Source organism: Malus sylvestris, chromosome 17 (genome assembly GCF_916048215.2).
Source record: "Malus sylvestris chromosome 17, drMalSylv7.2, whole genome shotgun sequence".
NCBI lineage: Eukaryota > Viridiplantae > Streptophyta > Magnoliopsida > Rosales > Rosaceae > Malus > Malus sylvestris.
In genome coordinates, this window is record NC_062276.1 from 18,779,889 (window position 1) to 18,801,434 (window position 21,546).

At 40.9% G+C, this 21,546-nt stretch overlaps 1 protein-coding gene and 1 pseudogene across 1 annotated transcript; both read right to left on the reverse strand.

The window, feature by feature from the left end:
• Positions 1 to 858: 858 nt before the first annotated feature.
• On the reverse strand, positions 859 to 11,526 carry LOC126611869 (mediator of RNA polymerase II transcription subunit 9-like). The gene is made up of 8 exons (XM_050280195.1): positions 11,494 to 11,526; positions 10,844 to 10,951; positions 10,654 to 10,712; positions 10,460 to 10,552; positions 7,151 to 7,153; positions 1,347 to 1,394; positions 1,162 to 1,232; positions 859 to 926 (listed from the first exon to the last, which is right to left on the reverse strand). The coding sequence occupies exons 1-8, from the start codon at positions 11,524 to 11,526 to the stop codon at positions 859 to 861; spliced, it is 483 nt and encodes a 160-aa protein (XP_050136152.1).
• A 443-nt stretch (positions 11,527 to 11,969) lies between these two features.
• The window catches only part of LOC126611870 (beta-galactosidase 17-like), a 36,415-nt pseudogene continuing 26,838 nt past the window's right edge, over positions 11,970 to 21,546 (reverse strand).

Consider the following 21,546-nt stretch of genomic DNA (forward strand, 5'->3'; position numbering starts at 1 on the left):
CGAGGTATCTAAAATACTATTAGACGTTACACTCGGTGTTACCCAGTTGTGACTGTATTGTATACACATTGCTGGACACAAGAGCTTCTCCATGCGTGGTGCATGTTAGATTCAAAGCTTAAGCCATCTCCAACGGAGAGTTCTACAAGTCCAAAAGCCAAAAAATGGCTTGATTTGCCCAAAAACTCATCTCCAACCGTTGACTAGGCTATAATTTTATGGAGCTCACCAAACCACATTTGGCCAAAAGGGCATTAGTATAGTCAAATGTAGCCCCCCACTTAGTCCTTTTTTTGGACCCAGCACCTCAATTGCATAATTGATTCAAATTCAACAATTAGATTTAAAAACATCGAACGATAATTTTATTAAATTAACTAATAAATTTATAGTATAAACTTAAAACTAATAAATTATTGAGAGACTATATTTAGTTCCTTCGGTTGAAGATGACATATGATTATGGCATGATACTGTTTATTTAAAAATAATTTCTTATAGAGCTATAATTCTCAACGGGACTATATTTAGCCTTTTCGGTTAGAGATGGTCTTAGAGAAGTGTGTTTTGGACTCGGGTCCAGGTCTTTGGTCCGATGATCAAAGTAGCCAACTCGAGGGACATTATAATCAGCTCTAGTTCGACAGGTTCAGAAAAGTGTGAGGTTGCATAAAGCAATTTTAGAGCCAGAGCCAGTACATAAAAACAGCGGCAGGAGATTCAATATCTTACGAAGGAACACAAGTGTAAAGTAAATCTCCATCTCATTCCAAGAAATTGCTAGATGATACAAAGAGAATAAATGACTACGGTTCAGCAACTAAAAACAGATACAGAAATTGAAAGCTTGTCGACCAACTATCCAAAGCTTGTCGACCCTTCCTCTTGAATTTCAGCAGTTGTGCATATCTCAATTGCAAGAAGATCTGAATTCAAAATTCAAAATGACGGTGAGAAGCCGTTCCATAATTCTTGGGACATTGTAAGTTATACACACGCAGTTTTTTGTTCTGATTTTCGGAGACAAGGTTTGATGTCAAAAACAAAAAAGTGCACACGTAGTTTCTTAATCGATAATTCAGAAACAGCAAGGAGCCGAAAGCAAAGAAATTTTCTTTATACAAGCTCTAATCTTAATAAAGGAAGGGAAGACAGTCTTACGATTCACAAACAGCTGAGGTTCAGAGCTGAGGAGGTCTTCAACAGACCTTCTGTACTGTGTAATCAGGTCCCTGGAATTCAATTCGACAACGAGAACAAAAGCAAAGTGTCATAAAATTGAATCAAGAAACCAACATATTTACTTAGTATTAAATACAACCAATAGAGCACTAGAGTGTACACACTTCCTCTGATGCAACGATTGCTCACTTTCTTCCAACTTCTGCTTCTGTCTGTTACGATTGTGATTAGTCTGATCGCAATTAGTAGTTTTCTAGTACTTCTATTAGTAATAATCTCGTTGTTTAGTATTTTAGCCAGCTGGCAATTGTCGTAGTGGAAACATATATGTAATCAAATTGGTGGGGTTGTCCTCCAACCATGAATTAGAAAATCATTATCAATATAACAAAAAGAAAACAACTCTCTCTCTCCTTCCGTCTCTATCATCCTCCATAGTTGTTTGGCAACTTGCAGGTTGAGAACAGGGGTGCTGAGCATCGATACTTATAACTGGTATCATCCTCTAGATCCTGCGACTCCCTCTTGTATGCCCCGCCACACCAACAATTCTCGGATGTCGACCTTGGAATCGTGCATCTCTGCTGTGGAAACTGTTTTGGAAGCTCTTCCTCAACAGATCCAAGCTGCTTCGGACGCCCGCCTCACCTCCTTGGAGACGAAGTTCTCCCTCCTCTTGGAGCATCTGCATCGAGATCCTGGCGCTCGTGGTGGCGAGGGTTCTTCTGTAGCTCCCAATCCTCCAGATCCCGATCCGTTGCACCCTACTGACGACGGCGACTGCCGTTATCTGGAGACTCCGCGATTTCCTCGTCGTGACTCTTTTGACGGCGGTTTCACTCCGCGCCCTCAGTGGCCGCATCGTTTGGACTTTCCCCATTTCACCGACGGCGACGATCCTTCCGCTTGGATCTACAAAGATAAGCAGTATTTTGCTTATTATCACACTCCAGAAAATCAGAAGGTACTGACTGCTTCTTTTCATTTTGAGAATGAATCGCTGCAATGGTTCCGATGGCATGATTGCATCTGTTCCACTTCCACTTGGCATGAGTTCACCACCGCACTGTGCCAAGAATTTGGCTCGTCGGATTTCGAGGACTGTACCGAATCCTTGTTCAAGCTCAAACAAACAGGTAATCTTAAAGACTACATACTCGAATTCCGGCGTCTCGCTAATCGTACTACTGATGTTGGCCCAATTCTGTTGAAGAGTTGTTTTATTGGTGGATTAAAGCGAGAATTAAAGTATGATGTTAAGTTGCTGCAACCTATTTCGGTGCATGATGCCATTGCTCTAGCCGTGCAAATTGAGGCTAAGCTCCTGGATCTAAAAAATGTCACCCCTAAACCTGTTCCTTCGGCCAGACCCAACCTTCTCCCTCCTCCCAACCCGGGACGGAACCGAGTCCCTGCTTTGCCTTATAAAAAATTAACCCCTGAGGAGGTGCAGCGAAAACGAGACCGGGGTGAGTGTTGGTTTTGTATTGACAAGTGGGATAAAGGACACAAATGTGCTCATAAACAGCTTCTTATGTTAGATATAATTTCTGATGATGAATGTGGAGATGATGAACCAACTGATCTTCCTGTAGAGTTACAAAGCATGGCATTGAGTGAGTGTGCCTTTTATGGCACTAGTGCCAAAACTTCGGTTCAAACTATGAAGGTGGAAGGGTTGGTCAAGAATCATACTGTTAAAATACTGTTAGATTCTGGAAGCACCCATAATTTCATTGACTCTAGATTAATCAAGCAATTGGGGTGTTCTGTTCATCCAACAAAGCCCTTCGAGGTGATGATTGCTGATGGGGGTAGAGTGAAAAGTCAAGGTTGCTGTAGACAGATGCAGTTGACAGTGGGCCAATATAATTGCTACAGTGATCTGTTTGTTTTACCTCTTGGGGGTTATGATGTTGTCTTAGGGGTCCAATGGCTAGCCACAGTAAGTCCAGTCCTGTGGGATTTTCAAAATCTGACTATGGAGTTTCAAGTGGGATGCCAGCAATTTAAATTGACTCATTGTGCACCTTCACAGTCTCCCATACAAGATATTTCGTTGCATCACATCAGTAAAGGGTGCTCCACTTCCAACTTGGGATTATTATTATATTCTTTGGAGGTTGAAACAAGTGACACATCTGAGCTCACTTTTTTCCTAATACAATGAACTGCACACGGTTTTGAACAAATTTGAGGTGGTTTTTACTATTCCTTCCACATTACCTCCCTCACGGACCCACGACCATAGGATTCCATTGCTTCCAGGAGCAAAACCCCCTAATATCTGGCCTTATCATTATGGACCTCTACAAAAAGCTGAAATCGAAAAAGCAGTCTTGGAATTGCTGCACTCGGGTTTTATCAGACCTAGCCGAAGTCCTTTTTCCTTTCCCGTTTTATTGGTTAAGAAGAAGGAAGGCACTTGGAGATTATGTATGGATTACAGGGAGCTGAATAGCATCACTATCAAAGATAAATATCCTATCCCACTCATAGATGACCTGTTGGATGAGCTATTTGGGGCTAGGTACTTCTCCAAACTGGATTTAAGATCGGGTTATCATCAAATCCGAATGCATGGGGAGGATGTGGAGAAAACTGCCTTCAAGACCCATGAGGGCCACTATGAATTTTTGGTGATGCCATTTGGCCTTACCAATGCACCAGCAAGTTTTCAAAGCTTGATGAATGACATTTTTAAACCTTATCTCAGGAAATTTATATTGGTATTTTTTGATGACATATTAGTTTACAGTAAAAACTAGGAGGAGCACCTATCTCATTTGCACCAGACTTTGGAATTGTTGATGCAGCACCAATTATATGTCAAGAAGTCTAAATGCTCTTTTGGTCAGCCATAAGTTGAATACTTGGGTCACATAGTTTCATGTGATGGAGTGGTAGCTGATCCCACTAAGATCCAAGCCATTTTGAATTGGCCAGTCCCTAGGAATGTGAAGGAGCTGAGGGGTTTTTTGGGGTTGACAGGTTATTACAGAAAGATTGTACAAAACTATGGCAAGATATGTCAGCCTCTGTACCAACTCACAAAAAAAGATGGGTTCATATGGTCTGAGGCAGCAGAGTTAGCTTTTCAAGAATTAAAAAGGGTCATGACATCTCCTAAGGTGTTAGCCCTACCTAATTTCTCAATTCCATTTGTTATTGAATGTGATGCTTCTGCAAATGGAATAGGCGCTGTCCTGCAGCAACAGGGAAAACCCATTGCTTTCTCCATCAAGACTTTGGGCCCCAAGAATCAGGCTCTATCCACTTATGAAAGAGAACTCATAGCTGTGGTGCATGCTATTAAAAAGTGGCAAAATTACCTCCAGGGGCAACATTTCATCATCAAAACAGATCACAATAGTTTGAAATATTTTTTAAATCAAAGAGCCACTACTCCATTCTAGGAAAGTGGGTTTCAAAGCTATTGAGATATGATTATTAGATCCAATATAAACAAGGTGTGGAAAACGTGGTAGTTGATGCCCTCTCAATGGTACCTAATGTCTAGACATTACCAACAAACCAAATTGAAGAGTTAGTGGAACGTGTCACTATCACATACCCTTATTTTGGATGGTTGGATGACTTGAGGAGACAATTGGAAAAAGATGAGTGGGTAAAACAAAAGATGGAGGAATTAAGGGCAGCCACACACGCCAACTCACTTATTTCCGATTTATCAAAGTTCCACATTGATAATGGTTTTATAAAGTACAAAGCTAGGATTGTGATTGGACCTAATTCAACTTGGAGACAAAAGATCTTTGAAGAGCATCATTGCACTCCTATGCCCGGTCATGAAGGAGTCCAAAAAACCTACCATAGATTGAAAAGAAGTTTTTATTGGGTAGGAATGAAAAAAGATATTAAGTCATGGGTAGCTGAGTGCAAGGTGTGCCAACATAATAAGTATGAGACCTTGTCACCACTAGGTCTGCTTCAGCCACTTCCAATACCTGAAAATGTTTGGAGGGACATTAGCATGGATTTTATTTGTGGCTTACCCAACTGCAAGGGAAATTCTGTTATTTTCGTGGTCGTGGACAGATTATCAAAATATGCTCACTTCATTCCTCTTGGTCACCCTTATACTGCAATTATGGTAGCTCAAGCATTTGTAGAGCATGTTTTCAAGCTGCATGGCATGCCAGCAACCATAGTAAGTGATAGAGACATTGTATTCCTCAGTGCTTTTTGGAAAGAATTTTTCAAATTGAGTGGGTCTAAGCTGTGTATGAGTTCAGGATACCACCCTCAGAGTGATGGCCAAATTGAGGTGGTTAACTGGTGCTTGGAGACCTATCTTAGGTGCTTCACAAGTTGTCAACCCAAAAAGTGGCTTTATTGGCTTCCATGGGCAGAATGGAGTTATAGTTCTTCAGTTCATAGTTCATCCAAATTATCTCCTTTCGAAGTTGTTTATAGGTATCCCCCTCCACATATTGCTTCTTATGAAAAAGGCACTGCAAAACTGGATATAATTGAGCAAGGATTGTTAGCAAGGGATAATCTTTTCTCTATGCTCAAGACTGAAGGGAAATCTTTGAGATTCATGTATGGGATTTGATAGGAGCATATTTATGCGCCTTAGTTTAGCTTGTTCTTGTGCATTTATAGTGTTTTTCCTTAGTAAAGTAGTCTTTTAAGCTAGTTTTATGTGTTTTCAGGTTCTAAGGGCAAAGTATGCAAAAGGATGCATTTTGGAGCCTGGGATTTCTAAATGACTAGCATGCATATACAATTCAAAATTTATATACATGAGCAACGGAAGCATTTATCAAATAATATCAAAGCAATAGTCATGCAAATCCCCTTCAAGGTTCATAGGTTTATATATAATGCATCAAAAACATTTTTAGAGAACCAAGAACAAAGTGAAGGTTTAGTCTTATACCTCTTGATCTAGATTTAAGACCAAGGATGGACCACCTCCAAGCCCTTTGCTCCTTGAAATCCTTGAGCCTAGCCTCCCTCCTTGCCTCCTCCACTTTGAAAGAATGAGTACTCCTAGGTTCTCTTCAAGTTTCCAAAGTTGAAAACCTCTAAAGATCCTCACCCACTAGTGTAGTGAGAAGGATGAAGGAATAACCAAAAGGTGAAAGATGTGTTAGTAAAATCACCCCAAGGTGGCCGGCCTTTGATGTGTTTTAGAGAGATATTTCTTTTGCCTCTTTGTTGTTTTAAACACACAAAAACCCTAATGAACAATATCTCTATAAAGTTCCTTATATAGACAAAAGAAACCTAGTCAACAACTTGACTAAATATCTCACCCTTTCCACCTAAAGTGGCCGGCCCTCTTTGTGTTGTTTGGGCTTTGGGCTTTCATTTATTTCAAGTCATCCAATGCTTGAATAAAAGCCCAATGAGTTTAGGCCCAATGGGCCCAATTAAACCCGAACGTTTCTTTAAGCCCAAAACGATCTTTATCGCTTTTATGATTTCTTTAGACTTTCTAAATTAATCACAACACTTAATTAATCCAATTAATTGTTTCCATCATCCATTAATTACTCACTACAATAGTGTATTGGTGAACAATCTTTTAGGTTCTAATTAGCAAGGCAGTGAGGTGATTGGGACCAATCCAATTGATTATATTTAATCCAATCCCTTAGTGAATTAAAACTTCCTTTTAATTCACCTTTCTTCTTTGATGACTACATTTAATCATCTAGAAGAACTCACAAGCTATGAGTGACATCTAACCATATGTCATAGCTACCCAAGCTAATGTAAAAGTTTATTCGGAGAACCTATTCAGTTGGAATTACAATGTAATTCAATCCTTCTCTAAAACAATACTCTCAATCACATTACTAAGGTATGGATATATTATGTCAAACCCCTAATGTGATTATTCCTTCTTATATGATTCATTTGAGTCGTATAGGAATGCTTTCCTTTATTACGCTCGATACTTCTGATGCAAATAATATAAGCACACAAATTAAACCCTCTTTTGACAATTGTAGCAAAGTATGTAAGTAGGGATCGTTCTAAACCGGGGATTAGGAGGGCTTGCTAAAACCTCTAAACTGACTCAAAAACAAAAAGAAACAAAGTTAAAAATGTAAACAAAAGATTTTAAAACAAGAAAGTAAAAGGGGGATTTGAGTTTGGTGAAGTTGAAAGTAAAAACGAATAAACTAAAAACTTAAATAGATTTTAAACAATTTTGGGTTGAATGGATAATGGAAGGCTAGCTAAGGGGTTCTTCTCCACACATGTCTTGCTTGCATACAAAATGATTTCCAATTGCATTTCAATAACTTATTAATTCTCAACGCCCCAAATTAACCATGAATTGCATAAATTAATTCTCAGATTTCCCTAGGTTCATTGAATTGAATGGAAATCATAAGCATTGACGAGGCATTCATAACTATGGAATACGCATGTTACTCTTGCCAAGGATTTACTTAACACAATCGTGACTAGCGACTTTTACTACTTATGAATATAAGTTCATAACGATTAGGTGAAATTCCCTTATACTCTAGCATCATATTTATGCATGCAAACTAAGTATGCATCCCTAATCAACATACATAAACATGTTATCAGTCAAATAGATAAGTAAATCGAATTCATAACTTATGAAACGCAATTAAAAGTAATCAAATCATATTGCAAGCATTAACATGGTTTCGAATCCCCCCCTAGCCAAGGGGGGTTTAGTTCCTCATTATTACAAAACAAAGATAAACAAATTTAAACATTGGAAAACAAAGGGAAGAAAGCACCTAAACGTTCCAACGATCCATGTTGGATAGCAAGCGCGTCCAAGGACTTTTCTCCTTCTCCTTGCCGCAACAACAAGGTTGGAATGATGTTGAAGGGTTGGTTATTTGGAGGAATGGATGGGAAGGGGTTTAGATATGTAGGAGAGGCAAGGAAAGGCTTGGAGAATGGTTAATTTCTAGATGAATTGAATGAGGTTGCTGCATGGTATTTATAGGGAGAGGATGGACTTGTTTAAGCACAAATTTCTGGTGGAATGGGTAGGTAAACTCACGGCAATGGTGGAGAATTGTTGTTGGGGTAGGTTTTGAGTCATCCACTCACATGTCATGGTGAGTTAAGCATTGCATCATCCACTCACATGTCATGGTGAGTTAAGCATTGCATCATCCACTCAAATTTCTGGTTGCTTTGAAGTAAAAGCCACGGCATTGAGGTTTTTGAGTGAAGTTTTGGCCAATCCTTCTAGAAACCTATCCCTTTTTGCACTTTGTATTTGTTTCACCACATTTTTAGCATGTTCCTAGCCTCATTTGACTTCAAATTCGTCCATCCTCATGTCTCCATGTTTGCACCATCCAATCTTGGCCCAAAAATGCTCCAAAATGCTCCAAAATGCATCTTTTTGCATCCTTGGCCCATAGAACCTACAAACACACAAAAATGGCTTAAACTACTAACATAACTAAGAACTAAGAACATAAATGCACGAAAACAAACATACTAAGTCGCATAAATATGCTCCTATCAACTTCGGCCGAAGATTCCCGAATCATATCTTAGAGTATTCTTCCTCTCTTATCGAAGATTAGAGATCCCTTGTTGCGCATACACTTGCCTTCATGACTAAGTGGCTTAACCCTAATCATGCCGTGGACACCCGCGGATGGGATGACTTTGACATAATCAAAGATTAAGTACTTACCCACAAGACAACGACGATGCCTCAGGTCAAAGGACTACTTACATTATTCCAACCATTAGAGTTACTTGCTTGACATGTGAGTAGACCTCCATGCAAGTACTCTCGTTCAATTGTGTTCAGTGAACTCATTCCCTTAATGAGCACCTACATACTTGTCTTAGTGTCACAACACGAATGGGATGAGACTTTCCATCCTTCCATTTGAAGCAGACACAGTAACCGGTCTAAGCATTGTCAGTATCCCTCCAACAATCCAATGACCAGGAACCTTTTGGACATTATGGTTATGTGAAGAAGGTCTCTGTAGTCTAACATCATTAGATTACTTCTTCAATCGATCCATCGTCCATGGATACACTATTTAAGACATATATCATTTATTGAGATAGTCCTAATTCGTGTCTTTGCCATTTGATGTATAAGAATCATCTATACATCCATTCATTTGTCCTGAAAGGTTACTTCCAAAGATTGACTTTTAGGGCATATTTCCAACAAAGACTAATCTATTGGTGGCTCAAAATAGGATGAAAGCTCAAGCTAATAAGCATAGAAGGGAAAAAGAGTTTGAAGTTGGAGACTTGGTTTATTTGAAATTGGTACCTTACCAGTTGCAATCGTTGGTTGCACATGCTTTTCATAAATTACATCCCAGGTTTTATGGCCCTTATGAAGTTCTGGAGAGAATTGGGAGTGTAGCCTACAAACTCAAACTTCTTACAGATTCCAAAATACATCCTGTCTTCCATGTTAGCTGTTTAAAGAAGCATTTGGGTCCAGGGGTTAGTCCTCTAACAACACTACCAGTGGTAACAGAAGATGGGTTGCAGTCTCGGGAACCAATGTCAATTCTGCAACGGCGAGTTTACAGAAAAGGTAATGGAGCGGGAGTGCAACTACTCATTCATTGGAAGGGCAGCAAGGAAGAAGATGCTACATGGGAGGATTATGATGAGTTGGCTAAGAAATTCCCAGATTTTTCTCTGTGAATACAACCTTGTGGACAAGGTTTATCTGAAGGAGTGGGCAATGTTACGATTGTGATTGTGATTAGTCTGATCGCAATTAGTAGTTTACTAGTACTTCTATTAGTAATAATCTAGTTGTTTAGTATTCTAGCCAGCTGGCAATTGTCGTAGTGGAAACATATATGTAATCAAATTGGTGGGGTTGTCCTCCAACCATGAATTAAAAAATCGTTATCAATATAACAAAAAGAAAACAACTCTCTCTCTCCTTCCGTCTCTATCGTCCTCCATAGTTGTTTGGCAACTTGCAGGTTGAGAACAGGGGTGCTGAGCATCGGTACTTATCACTGTCCCTCAACCGTCTACAACCAAAAGCCACACAAATCTTAAACATTCCACTCCAATACTAAGAAAATGCTATATTGTAATACAGTGTGGGTGTGGCATGTTCTGCTACCAAACTATTACTCCAAATCATCGACCATATTTAAATTCGCGAACCAAATGGAATGACAACATAACATGCGGGAGACCTTAATCAAGACCACACTCCACATAAACTCTCACATTAAACAATGTCATCCAACGCATCCCCCATTGATTATCCTGCAACAAACATCAAAATAACTCAATTACCAAAGCCTTGATGCTGATCGATCCGGATATGGAGTTGAGCAGCTGCTGGCACTTCTCAAAGTGGTTGTTCAAATCGCTAACCAATCCGAATTCAGAACCCATTACACAATTCAAATTCATAAACCTTCAAAATAACAACTTTAACAAAAAAACATTCGAAAACCCCCAATTACAAATAATACCAATGCATCAGACTGCAGATCCCTGGTTCCATTCTCGATCTTGTCCGCTAATTTCTCCACCAACTGCATTATATAAAGCAAACCCAACAAAATTAAGCATAAATTCAAACCAATATGCATTTTTGATTGTATACATATACACACACACAGATGTATATAAATGTGTAGAAGTTAGGGTTTTTGAGTTTGGGTACATGGAAGAGATGGAAATATGAGGCGAGCGACTGGTGATGCTGCTTCTGTTGATGTTGCTGTTGTTGTTGTTGCTGCTGCTGCTGCTGTTGCTGAAGAAGAAGACGCTGCTATGATTGTTTAATTAATGTGATGTTTTGAATTGAGATACATGTTAATGAATGTTAAGCTGGCAACTGCAAAAGTTGTATGTTGATGGTCTTAGAACATGAGAATATTTTCTGCAACTGCAATTTGGTTATTGGTTCAAGGACGCGGGGTGCCCCTGATTTTTCAGGGTAAGAAGGGGTAGAGAAAATGGCTCGAGCCAATGTTTAAGTACTAGGCGCCATGGCGCGGAAGTAACCCATGTCATACTGCCAGAAAAAGCTCGATATAGCTGTTTTCGAATTAAAACTAGCTAAAAAATTGTTGAAAGAATTGCCCTCCATTTAAAAACAAAGTTTTATCAGGCAGCATCGGTGTGGTGTTGCCTAATCTCTGATAGCTGCCAATGGTCCAGCACTATTATACATTGTAATGCTTGATCATCTTCATTTATAATTTCCTGGTGTGAAATGCACAATTTTCAAGTTTACGAGAGTTGGTTTTTGGCCCAATAAAAAGAGTCTAATATCGATGGAAATTGCAGGTAACGGCATAAGATAGATACGGCAGTAAAACCAACAGTTGCCTTGAGAGCCATGTTAGTGGGAGGGATAGCGGCATTTGCCAAAGTAGCCGGTGCAGCGAAGGCTGCAGGTGGTGCCAAGGTGGGTGCAGCGGCAGCTGCCATGACAGCAGCAGCCACTGCAGCTGTAGGAACAAGACAAGACGACACGAACAAGTAAGCCGAATGAGTTTTTCTTTTGATGTAATCTGTAATTTATGTAGCGTTAGTGTTGGCTGTCCCGGTGTGTCCCAGGAGCAAATTTGCTACATTTGAGTTGTTACTTTTGAATGTAAGTTAATGTTGAAACACTTGAAATAAATGACATGATTTTTTATTTAATCCCTTGTTTTTCCGCATACACTCTGTTAACTATCATCAACGAAACGTGGTGGAAGATTTTTCTTCAGGACCACCATTTCGAAATGGAGACAAACAGTGGAAGTCCGGTTATGTTTTCAGACACGATCGTCTCATATTTACGTAGTGGCACTAAAGCTGATGCACACAAACTCCGGGTTTGGGGACTCTAACTCAGATATGACCTGTGCAATTGTAAAACATAAACAAGTGGATGTTCAAGCAGCAAGCACTCAAAACGAATATAAGAAACGAAATGTTTTTCCGTTGCAACCACCGAAAACAAAAGAATATAACTCAGTTCAAATTAACTTTCGGCATCTCATACCACAACATTCTTCCCATGTCTGTCCCTTTTAACTGCAAAAATGCAACATATTTCAAATCTCGAGTAAAAGAATTCATCTTCTGTTATCAAGAACACAGGACCAGCCAAAATCTTCCCATGTTGAAATTGTTAATAGTCACAATTCCTTTACCCCTGCCACTCAATGATATGAATGTATCTTTGATTTCGTCTTCTTTGCCGACAGAGAAATCTCCAGCAAAGAATGCTGATTCTTTCGAATCAGTCCCTGAAAAGGAAAGCCAAACTACGAGTCACTGCTCAGGTTTCGGACGTTCAAACTACCACTAGAAATATTCATATACAACGAACAAGAATAACAGACTGCCATTCAAATCCATATATTTGAAATCAAAAGCACGTGGGACAACATTCGATCATTGTAGATCGAATGACATTGGCAGATAAATGTAATGCCTGCATAAACCTCATCACGAAATGGAGAAAACAGTTGCTCATTGCAACTGAGTACTGACTTTACCTTCCTGTCAAAGATATATGGTCCATAATTTAGACGGCCCATGTTTTCAACCTATAACAACAGAATATATCAAATTAGGGGGGGAAATGTGATGAGGCAAATTCGACGTTAAGAAATGAAAGTAAGGATGAACAGAAAAACAAATAGACGACATTCAAGTACCAACACAAACAAGCTGATGTTAGAAAGACCTTTCGTATTAGACAGGGTTAGAGGTTGATTTTTTACCATCTTTCAAACGTGCCAACGTATGTTGGTCTTCCATAACCATCTTCAGACGAGCACATTACAAAAACTTGAGCTCTGTTGAAAGTTGAAATGTGAGGAGCAATTTGTCCCACATCAGTGAGGGACAAGCCTTGCTGGTGGCTTAGATGGTCTTGGGCTACTCCCCATATTGCCAATTGGTTTTATGGTGGAACCCCAATTTCATCAAGCTCTCTAATATATAGACGAGTGGCTTGGAATCTGAACAAATGAGAGGTAATACACTTTGTGTTCCCCTGGAAAAGGAGAAGATAAATTTCTAAGAGTAATGAACAGGAAGCTACTTCATAGAGTAAGGGAAGGTTACACTTTTTGTATGGATACAGTGCTTCCACCATCGTTGTCTTTTGCAGAGCATACTCTGTTGCGTATAACATAAATCCGAACATCTGAAAATAAGAAGCATTCATCTCAGCGTAATAATTATATCGCTTGATCACCATGAGCAATTGTAAGCACTCATCTCAGCGTAATAATTATACTCGTCCGAACCAGTATTTGCCCCATTATAAAATTCAAAGTTTGATCCCCCATTTGCCATCTGCAAATTTGAAATCTAAAGTTAACAAGCTTTGCCATAAAGCTTTACATGAAACTAGGAAAATTACGACTTTTAGGACATACATAAAGCACTGTAGAACCATTTCTTTCCAAAATCTTTTCCAAGGCAGCTGCTTTAAAATCAGCATCAGTCTCTGGATTCTTCTCTCCCCAGTGTGTAAGCCAACCTGTCTAAAACTCTCGGATGCAAACATTATGAACATTTGACTGCTGCCAACAGAATTATTAATGACCAACAGAAACTTACAAAGAAAGTGGTGGTGATTTTCCCAAGGCATTGAACTCCTTTTGCATCTCAAATATAGGCCAAGGATCATCACCAGCAGTGAAGTCAACAGCTACAACATAAATATTAGCTCAATTACCGTTTCTTTTGATTTCATTATTTGTTTATCTTGGTAAGAACCAATCAAGACCATTGCCTACTTGAACATCAAAGCACGATACCTTTTAACCAAAACTTACATTCACTAGGCTAGATCAGTTTGGAAATCTGGGGTGCATGCTAACTAGTACAGAAAAGATAATCCAAAACGAAAAACATACCAATTTAAGGAAAACGGGATCTGATGATCTTAGTCTGGGAGCTGGATTGATGGCAAATAACCAAGGATGGGAACCTCCCAAATCCCACCCTGCAATATAAGCATATTCACAATATTTATTATCACCATTATTGTTAACACCAAAATTATTGGCAACTAAAAGATTAACGATTGAAAAACAATAGTAACTGAGATATCCGAATAATTTGCAATATGTTTATGCCTGCTAGTAGGGTTTAGGGATAAATTAAAGGCCAATTGAAGCATGTCATTTAGGTTCACTAGCAGGGCAACATGGGGCAGAAAGCCACTTAACAACAGGTAGATATCCGAGATCCGTACAGACAGCACTGACCTGCACATACATACATATGGTCCAGGTCGAAGCATATGATAGGAACATATTTATAAGACTTAGTTAGCTTGTTTTCTTGCATTTTCATAGCGAGTTTGTGTTTATTATAATGATTTAAGCTATTTTCGTATGTTTGTAGGTCTAATTGGCAAAGTTGGCAAGAAAATGCATTTTGAAGCATTTTAGAGCATTTTTGGGCTGAATTGGATTGCATGCATGTGAAGCACAAGGAATGGACGTTTTTGAAGATCAAATGAAGCAAGGAATGTGCTAAAGAGATGGAGAAATTAATTCAAGACTTGGAAGATGAATAATCCGCTACAAGGGGACCTAAAACCCTTCTAGAAGGCCTATATCTTCCCTTATACATGTGCTGCACCCACCTTTCTAGAAGCCCTAGAAAGGTGGCCCCCCAAACCCTACTAGAAGTTCCAATTTCTGCCACAAAACATGTTCTTTCTAGAAGCCTACAAAAGTGGCGCCTCAACCCCTTTTAGAAACCCTAAAAATCTGCTAGAAACCCTAGTTATTTTCCCCCATGGATTGGGCCAAGCCTTGTGCCGCAAAACCCTAGCCTTTTCCCATCAGAATTTGTGAAAACCCTAGCCTATAAATATATGTTTTCAGCCACAATTTCATATTACCACCCCCATATAATTCTAAAACACATTCAGCCGTAATTTTGGAGATGAAGGAGCTTTACCATCGCTTCCATTGGAGAATGAGGACCTTGTGCGCAAGTCACCTGCAACCATTGGAGTTCTAAGAGTTCTTTCTTCCCTCATTTTAGTTTCAATGTTTATTTCAATTTGCTTTTCAATTGTTATGAACATGTGTAACTAATTTTTTCATAGTTAGAGGTGAATTCAAAGCCATGGACATATGTTTATGTTGACCCTAAAAAACTACCAAGCCTACATGGCGCACAGGCCGAGTAATCTATAAGCTAACTACGTCCTTCGGTGAATGCAGGGCGTGCTAACTCGTCGGCAGAACTCGGTCGAGGAGTAAATTTGTTGATGTTGTGTTGGGTGTGCGGCTGACTTCTGCATCTTGCAATTACGGCTGAGGAAGAAACACGTCTCGGCCTCTTGGGTCCTTGAACCTGAAGACAAGGCTACTATTCTTACGAAGTTCACGAATCGCCATCGTCGGATTCGGTCACAGTGATGGTATTCGTCAGAGTAAACTCATGCCGAATCGACACTAAAGTGTAAGGGCACAAATACTCAAAGCAGATATGAGTCTTAATAGTGAACGTGGTTCGGCCATCTGAATGCCGAACTCCAAATCCTACTTGAGAATATCCAATCATAAAATCATAAAATAACTCGGCGTGCAATGCGTCAAGCTCAGTAAGCTGTAACACCTCACTTCGCCGAGAAGGCTAATGAGATGACCTCAATCAATAAGGATTCGGAAACCCTTCTCGACCGAGACTTGGATAGGTAACCAGCCGTCCTCGCCGTAGTGCTGTTGATGCCAACGGAAGATGTTGCGAGATCGGCTGATTCTACGGCGACAGAGCTATCTATGTTGACTGAAGATATCACCGGTTGCTTTCAAATTGCTATTAATGCCAACGGAAGATGTGTCAGCGAAAAGAGAAAATAAAAATCTCAAGTGGTTGAGAGAGTTTGCGCATGGCAGTTGTGTGTTGAATTAGAGAGAGTTGAACGATACATAACCTCCTCTATTTATAGCACCGGATACCTTCTAGGTCGAGTTAACACCCTACTCGGATTAGGATTTCTTCTTCTAATCAAACACCATCTCGAGTATTCCTACTCCCATCAGGATTTTGAACCTATTCTTTCATTGAGCCGGATTCACTTCCGGGTTATTAATCTCGCCGAGACTTCGTTTTGCGTCAGGATTCGACTCGTCCTGCAGTACTGGGCCGAGAATGACTCTACACTCGGCCCAAACTAATATTTTTGGCCCAAACATTACCCCCTCGCTTTTGAGGTCTTTGGCCTAAATCCTCTGGTCGAGCTCCGACCGTGAAGAAGCGAAACTAATACTCAAAATCCAAATACTCTATTTCTGAGGTGCATTTATTGAGCACGATTGCACGATCTTAATCCTGCTAACCAATACACCACGTGGCATCCTTTCACACGGCTAATCCCTAATGATGACGTTTAAAGCGTGCGGTTCCCTGAACCGTCATACCATCATGACCTTGTTGTTGAGCACAAACATGTTACCTTGATCCACGAACCATTCACCATTGTGTAGGCGCCAAAACATCTTTCACCATAAATCTCGCTGCCACACGGAATTGTGCGCCCCCCAAAACACGAAACCCTTGGTCTTTTTAACTAGATTATCTGAATGTTCATAATGATTAGCGAATTCTTCAGTCAATTTTACCCTTCGTTTTGAATTTCGAACGATTGCCCTTCCTTCCATAATTCTATAAATACCGAAACTCTCTCATTTGCACTTTACGCTTTCGAGCTCTCTGAAATTTCTTGCCCTTATTCTCCAGTGAATCCCTTTCTTCCAGATCTTCGTCTTCAAACCCCCCAACCCAGAAAATTCCTCTCGTGTCGCATCTTCAACCCACATACAATGGCCTCTTTCATCTCCAAGCTTTCCAAGGAATATGACCAATGCCAGAAAATTATTGATCAAAGTTCAATCAAAACCATCCGTTTTGAAAGTGACATGAGCACCCCTCATCAAATCTTGGGCCCTCTCTTCAAAGCGGCAGTACCACTAACCATCATCGGACTTCTCAATGAGCACTGCCTATCACCCTTGCTGCAAGGGTTTGAATGGTCGAAGTGGGACCTGGCAAGGCCTCAAAGTTCATGGCATTCGACCACTACAACCTGGGTGGCTTGGGTCGTACAAATGGAAAAACTCTTTGGTGAACAATGGAAAGCCCTAGGCATCTACGACGTCATTCACCTTTCATCCATGGAAATCATCCTGGACAAGGAGCTCCTTTTAGCCGCCCTGTGCTTTTGGTGTTCGGCTACCAACACCATGGTCCTCCTTCTCGGCCCCATTGGTCCTACCATTCTTGACATTATTGCCATCTTGGGGACTTCTCCAACTAGGATTCCAATCGACGCCGCCCTCTCTGGGTACTCGTCGAACCTTGACTTGAATGCGCTTTTCGACAAACGGGCCTTGAGACGCTGAGCAGTGCAGGCCAAGCACCCTCGAAAGAAGAGGTTCACAAACTTCACAAGAACTTCTTCAACTATAACACCCTTTATCTCCATTTTGCCGGCCGAGGAGAAGAGGCTCTGCGAGAAGGGGAACACGAGGCTTTCCTCTTCTATTGGTACAACAAATGAAGGGAAATAATGAGATTTATTTGGGATTTCTAGTGACTAGCATGCATATACAATTCAAAATTTATATACATAAGCAACGGAAGCATGTTATCACATAATATCAAAGCTATAGTCATGCAAATCCCCTTCAAGAAGCATATGTTTATATAAGATGCATCAAAACATTTTATTGAAGAACAAAGTGTAGGAGTAGATTTATACCTCTTGATCTAGACTTGAGACCAAGGATAGACCACCTTCAAGCCCTTTGTTGTTGGAACTCCTTGAGCCTAGCCTCCGTCTTTGCTTCCTCCACTTTGCTAGAATGAGTGCTCCTTGGTTCTCCTTTAGTCTCCAAGATTGAAGACCTCTAAAGATTCACACCCACTAGTGTAGTGAGATGGATGGAGGAATAACCAAAGGGAGATAAGATGATTAGCTAAGTCTCCCCTTTGGTGGCCGACCGATTGTGTTTAAGAGAGAGAGATATGCTTTCTCCTTTTGTTAAATCAACACACAAAAAACCCTAATGAAACTTTTCACTATAAAGTTCCTTTTATAGCATAAAGAAACAAGTCAACAACTTGACTTTCTCTCTCCCTCTCTTTGGCCGGCCCTTTGTGTTTTTTGTTTTGGGCTTTGGGCTTTTATCATTTCAAGTCATCCTATGCTTGAATAAAAGCCTAATGGGTTTAGGCTCAATGGGCCTAAATAAACCCGAACTTTCTTTAAGCCCAAAACGATCTTTTATTGCTTTTATGATTTCTTTAGACTTACTAATTAATCACAACACTTAATTAATCCAATTAATTATTTCCATTATCCATTAGTTGTCTCACTACAAGAGTGTATCGGTGTACAATCATTTTAGGTTCCAATTAGCAAGGCAGTGAGATGATTGGCACCAATCCAATTGATTATATTTAATCCAATCACTTAGTGAATTAAAACTTACTTTTAATTCTCCTTTTTCTTTGACGACTACTTATTTAATCATCTAGAAGAACTCACAAGCCATGAGTGACATCTAACCATATATCATGGCTACCCAAGCTAATATAGAATTTGTTCGGAGAACCTATTCAGTTGGAATTACAATGTAATTCGATCCTTCTCTAAAACAATACTCTCAATCACACTATTAGGGTATGAATATATTATGTCAAACCCCTAATGTGATTATTCCATGTTATATGATTCAATTGAGTCGTATAGGAACGCTTTCCTTTATTACGCTCGATACTTCGGCCGAAGATTCCCGAATCATATCTTAGAGTATTCAACCTCTCATAACGAGGATTAGAGATCCCTTGTTGCGCATTCACTTGCCTTCGTGGCTAAGTGGCTTAACCCCAACTATGCATTGGACACCCGCGGATGGAGTGACTTTGACATAATCAAAGATCAAGGACTAACCACAAGACAACTATGATGCCTCAGGTCAAAGGACTACTTATATTATTCCAACCATTAGAGTTACTTGCTTGACATGTGAGTAGACCTCCATGCAAGTACTCTCGTTCGATTGTGTTCAGTGAACTCATTCCCTTAATGAGCACCTACATACCTGTCTTAGTGTCACTACACGAATGGGATGAGACTTTCCATCCTTCCAATTGAAGGGGACATAATATGTATTGGTCTATGCATTGTCAGTATCCCTCTGACAATCCTTATGACCAGGAACCTTTTGGACATGATGGTTATGAGAAGAAGGTCTCTGTAGTTTAACATCATTATATTGCTTTTTCCATCGATCCATTGTCCATGGATTCACTATTTAGGACATATATCGTTAATTGAGATAGTCCTAATTAGTATCTTTGCCTTTGGATGTATAAGAGTCATCTATACACACATTCATTGTCCTGAAAGGTTTCTTCCAAAGATTGACTTTCAGGGCATATCTCCAACAATAAATTTATTTGTTGTACCAAATCCAATAAATATATGGTCGAGAACATGCCAATGGCCAAAGCCCTAGTTAGCGGTCACATTCTGGCACTCAGCCCGGCCATTCTCGTCCATCTTCTATGCTGCTTGGCCGAAATGACCCTAGATAAGGTCGACCCGTACCAGAATGGTCCTTTCTGGGACTTCCAACTCTGGTTGCAGGTGTATTTCGCCCCTCTTCGGCCAACGATCGCTGATTTCACGCCTACGGAAGTGCTCGGCCAACACCCCCCACCAAGCTGAAGAGGTGTTCAGATACTTCTTCGCTCTCGACGATCTTTCTAATGACGAGTTCTTAATTTGTCGTCGTCGAGAATACCCTTTATCGATTAGGCTTCCTACATCCTTGTGGGGCGCGGATGAAGATGCTGACCTTCGTCAATCCTGGGGTCTTTCATGCTTGCCCGCGACTTGCCTCTCGGCTGTGAGGGTCACCGAGCGGGTTAGGAAGTGTATAATCCCAACTTCCCCGCTCAACAGCTTGGCTACCTCCAAGGTTGCCCAGTCCCCCTTCTCTCATCGCGGTCCGTCCTAAGCCGTGGACGCGAACCTGGTTCTTTAGAGAAAGAATGTGATGACACCAAAAATGAGTTCCAAGAGCGATGCCAAAAATTCCACCTTCGATCGGCCTCTCCAGAATCTCTTAGCACCGATACCTTCGGCGATTGGTGGGAAGAATACACTCATAGCTTCTTCAGCGCACCAGTTGAAGATGTCATTAACAAGATCTTCTGCGATCATCCCCACAAGGCTCCTGCTCCCCAACCTAAAGAGGCTACCCATGGTATATAGGTTCCTTTACATATTTGGATATATATATATATATATATATCCTTACTGTTATTGACTTGGCTTTCAATTCTCAGGCAGATGAGCGTCGAAGAAGGTAAAAGCGGTGGCTGCAATTGCAGCCAGGAAAAAGGTAATCCCCTCTTTCAGGCTGAGCAAACGACCCCGACAGGAGACTGAGACGGCCGCCGCAATCCCTCGTCATACAAAACGCGTCAAGAAATTGACAAACAAAGAGTAACGAGAAATTCACGTCATCTCTAGCCAAACGTCGGGAACAGCCACTCCCAATGTTTCTCCTTCCACCCCAGCTGTAAGCATCCCAATGGTCGTGCAGCCGGTTGTGAAAAGTCAGTCTCCCAAAGCTCGTCCTGACCCTCCAGTCGTGATCGAGCTAAGGACTACTCCATTGGTCGAGTTATCTGTAGTTTCGGGGTCGACCGCTGCACTTGTCGTGGAAGAGGTGGCCCCCCTGGTCGAGAGAACTCTCCCTAAAAATCCAAAACACACGACAGTCGTTCTAGAAGAGAGCGACATGAGAGATGAGATTCCGCTGGCGGGTCACCTTCAACTACGTAATCAACCTCCCCTTGCGTCTGAGGCAGTTGTCCAAGCTGGCCCTTCTGCGGCCGACCGTGGCAAACGACCTGTCGTAGAACCAGAGGAGAGCGATGGGAGCGATGAGATTCCGCTGGTGGGTTGCCCTCAACCCTGCAATCAACCTCCCCCTGCGTTCGAGGCAGCTGTCCAAATCGGCCATTCTGCAGCCGATCATGGCGAACGACCTACCATAGAGCCAAAAGGATGGCGGAAACGCCCGTTCATCCGCAGGACCATGACTTCAACATTCCTCCCCAAGAAGCCACTTCGGCTTTCGTAAGTAACCCTACCGCTTTCCTTGGTTATTTTTCTGTCTTAGAGCTCTAAACCAGGAAAATATTAAATGTCAGGTGCCTGCCCACTCTTTTCATCGAAAATTCTACGCGCCGAAGGGTGTTATCTATATTTCTTGGCTGCCTTAGTGGCCATCGAACGTAGATAACCTCTATCGGCCGCGTGAACTGAGAAGCAGTCTAAGACACTGGGCTAGGCCCTTAAGTTATTTA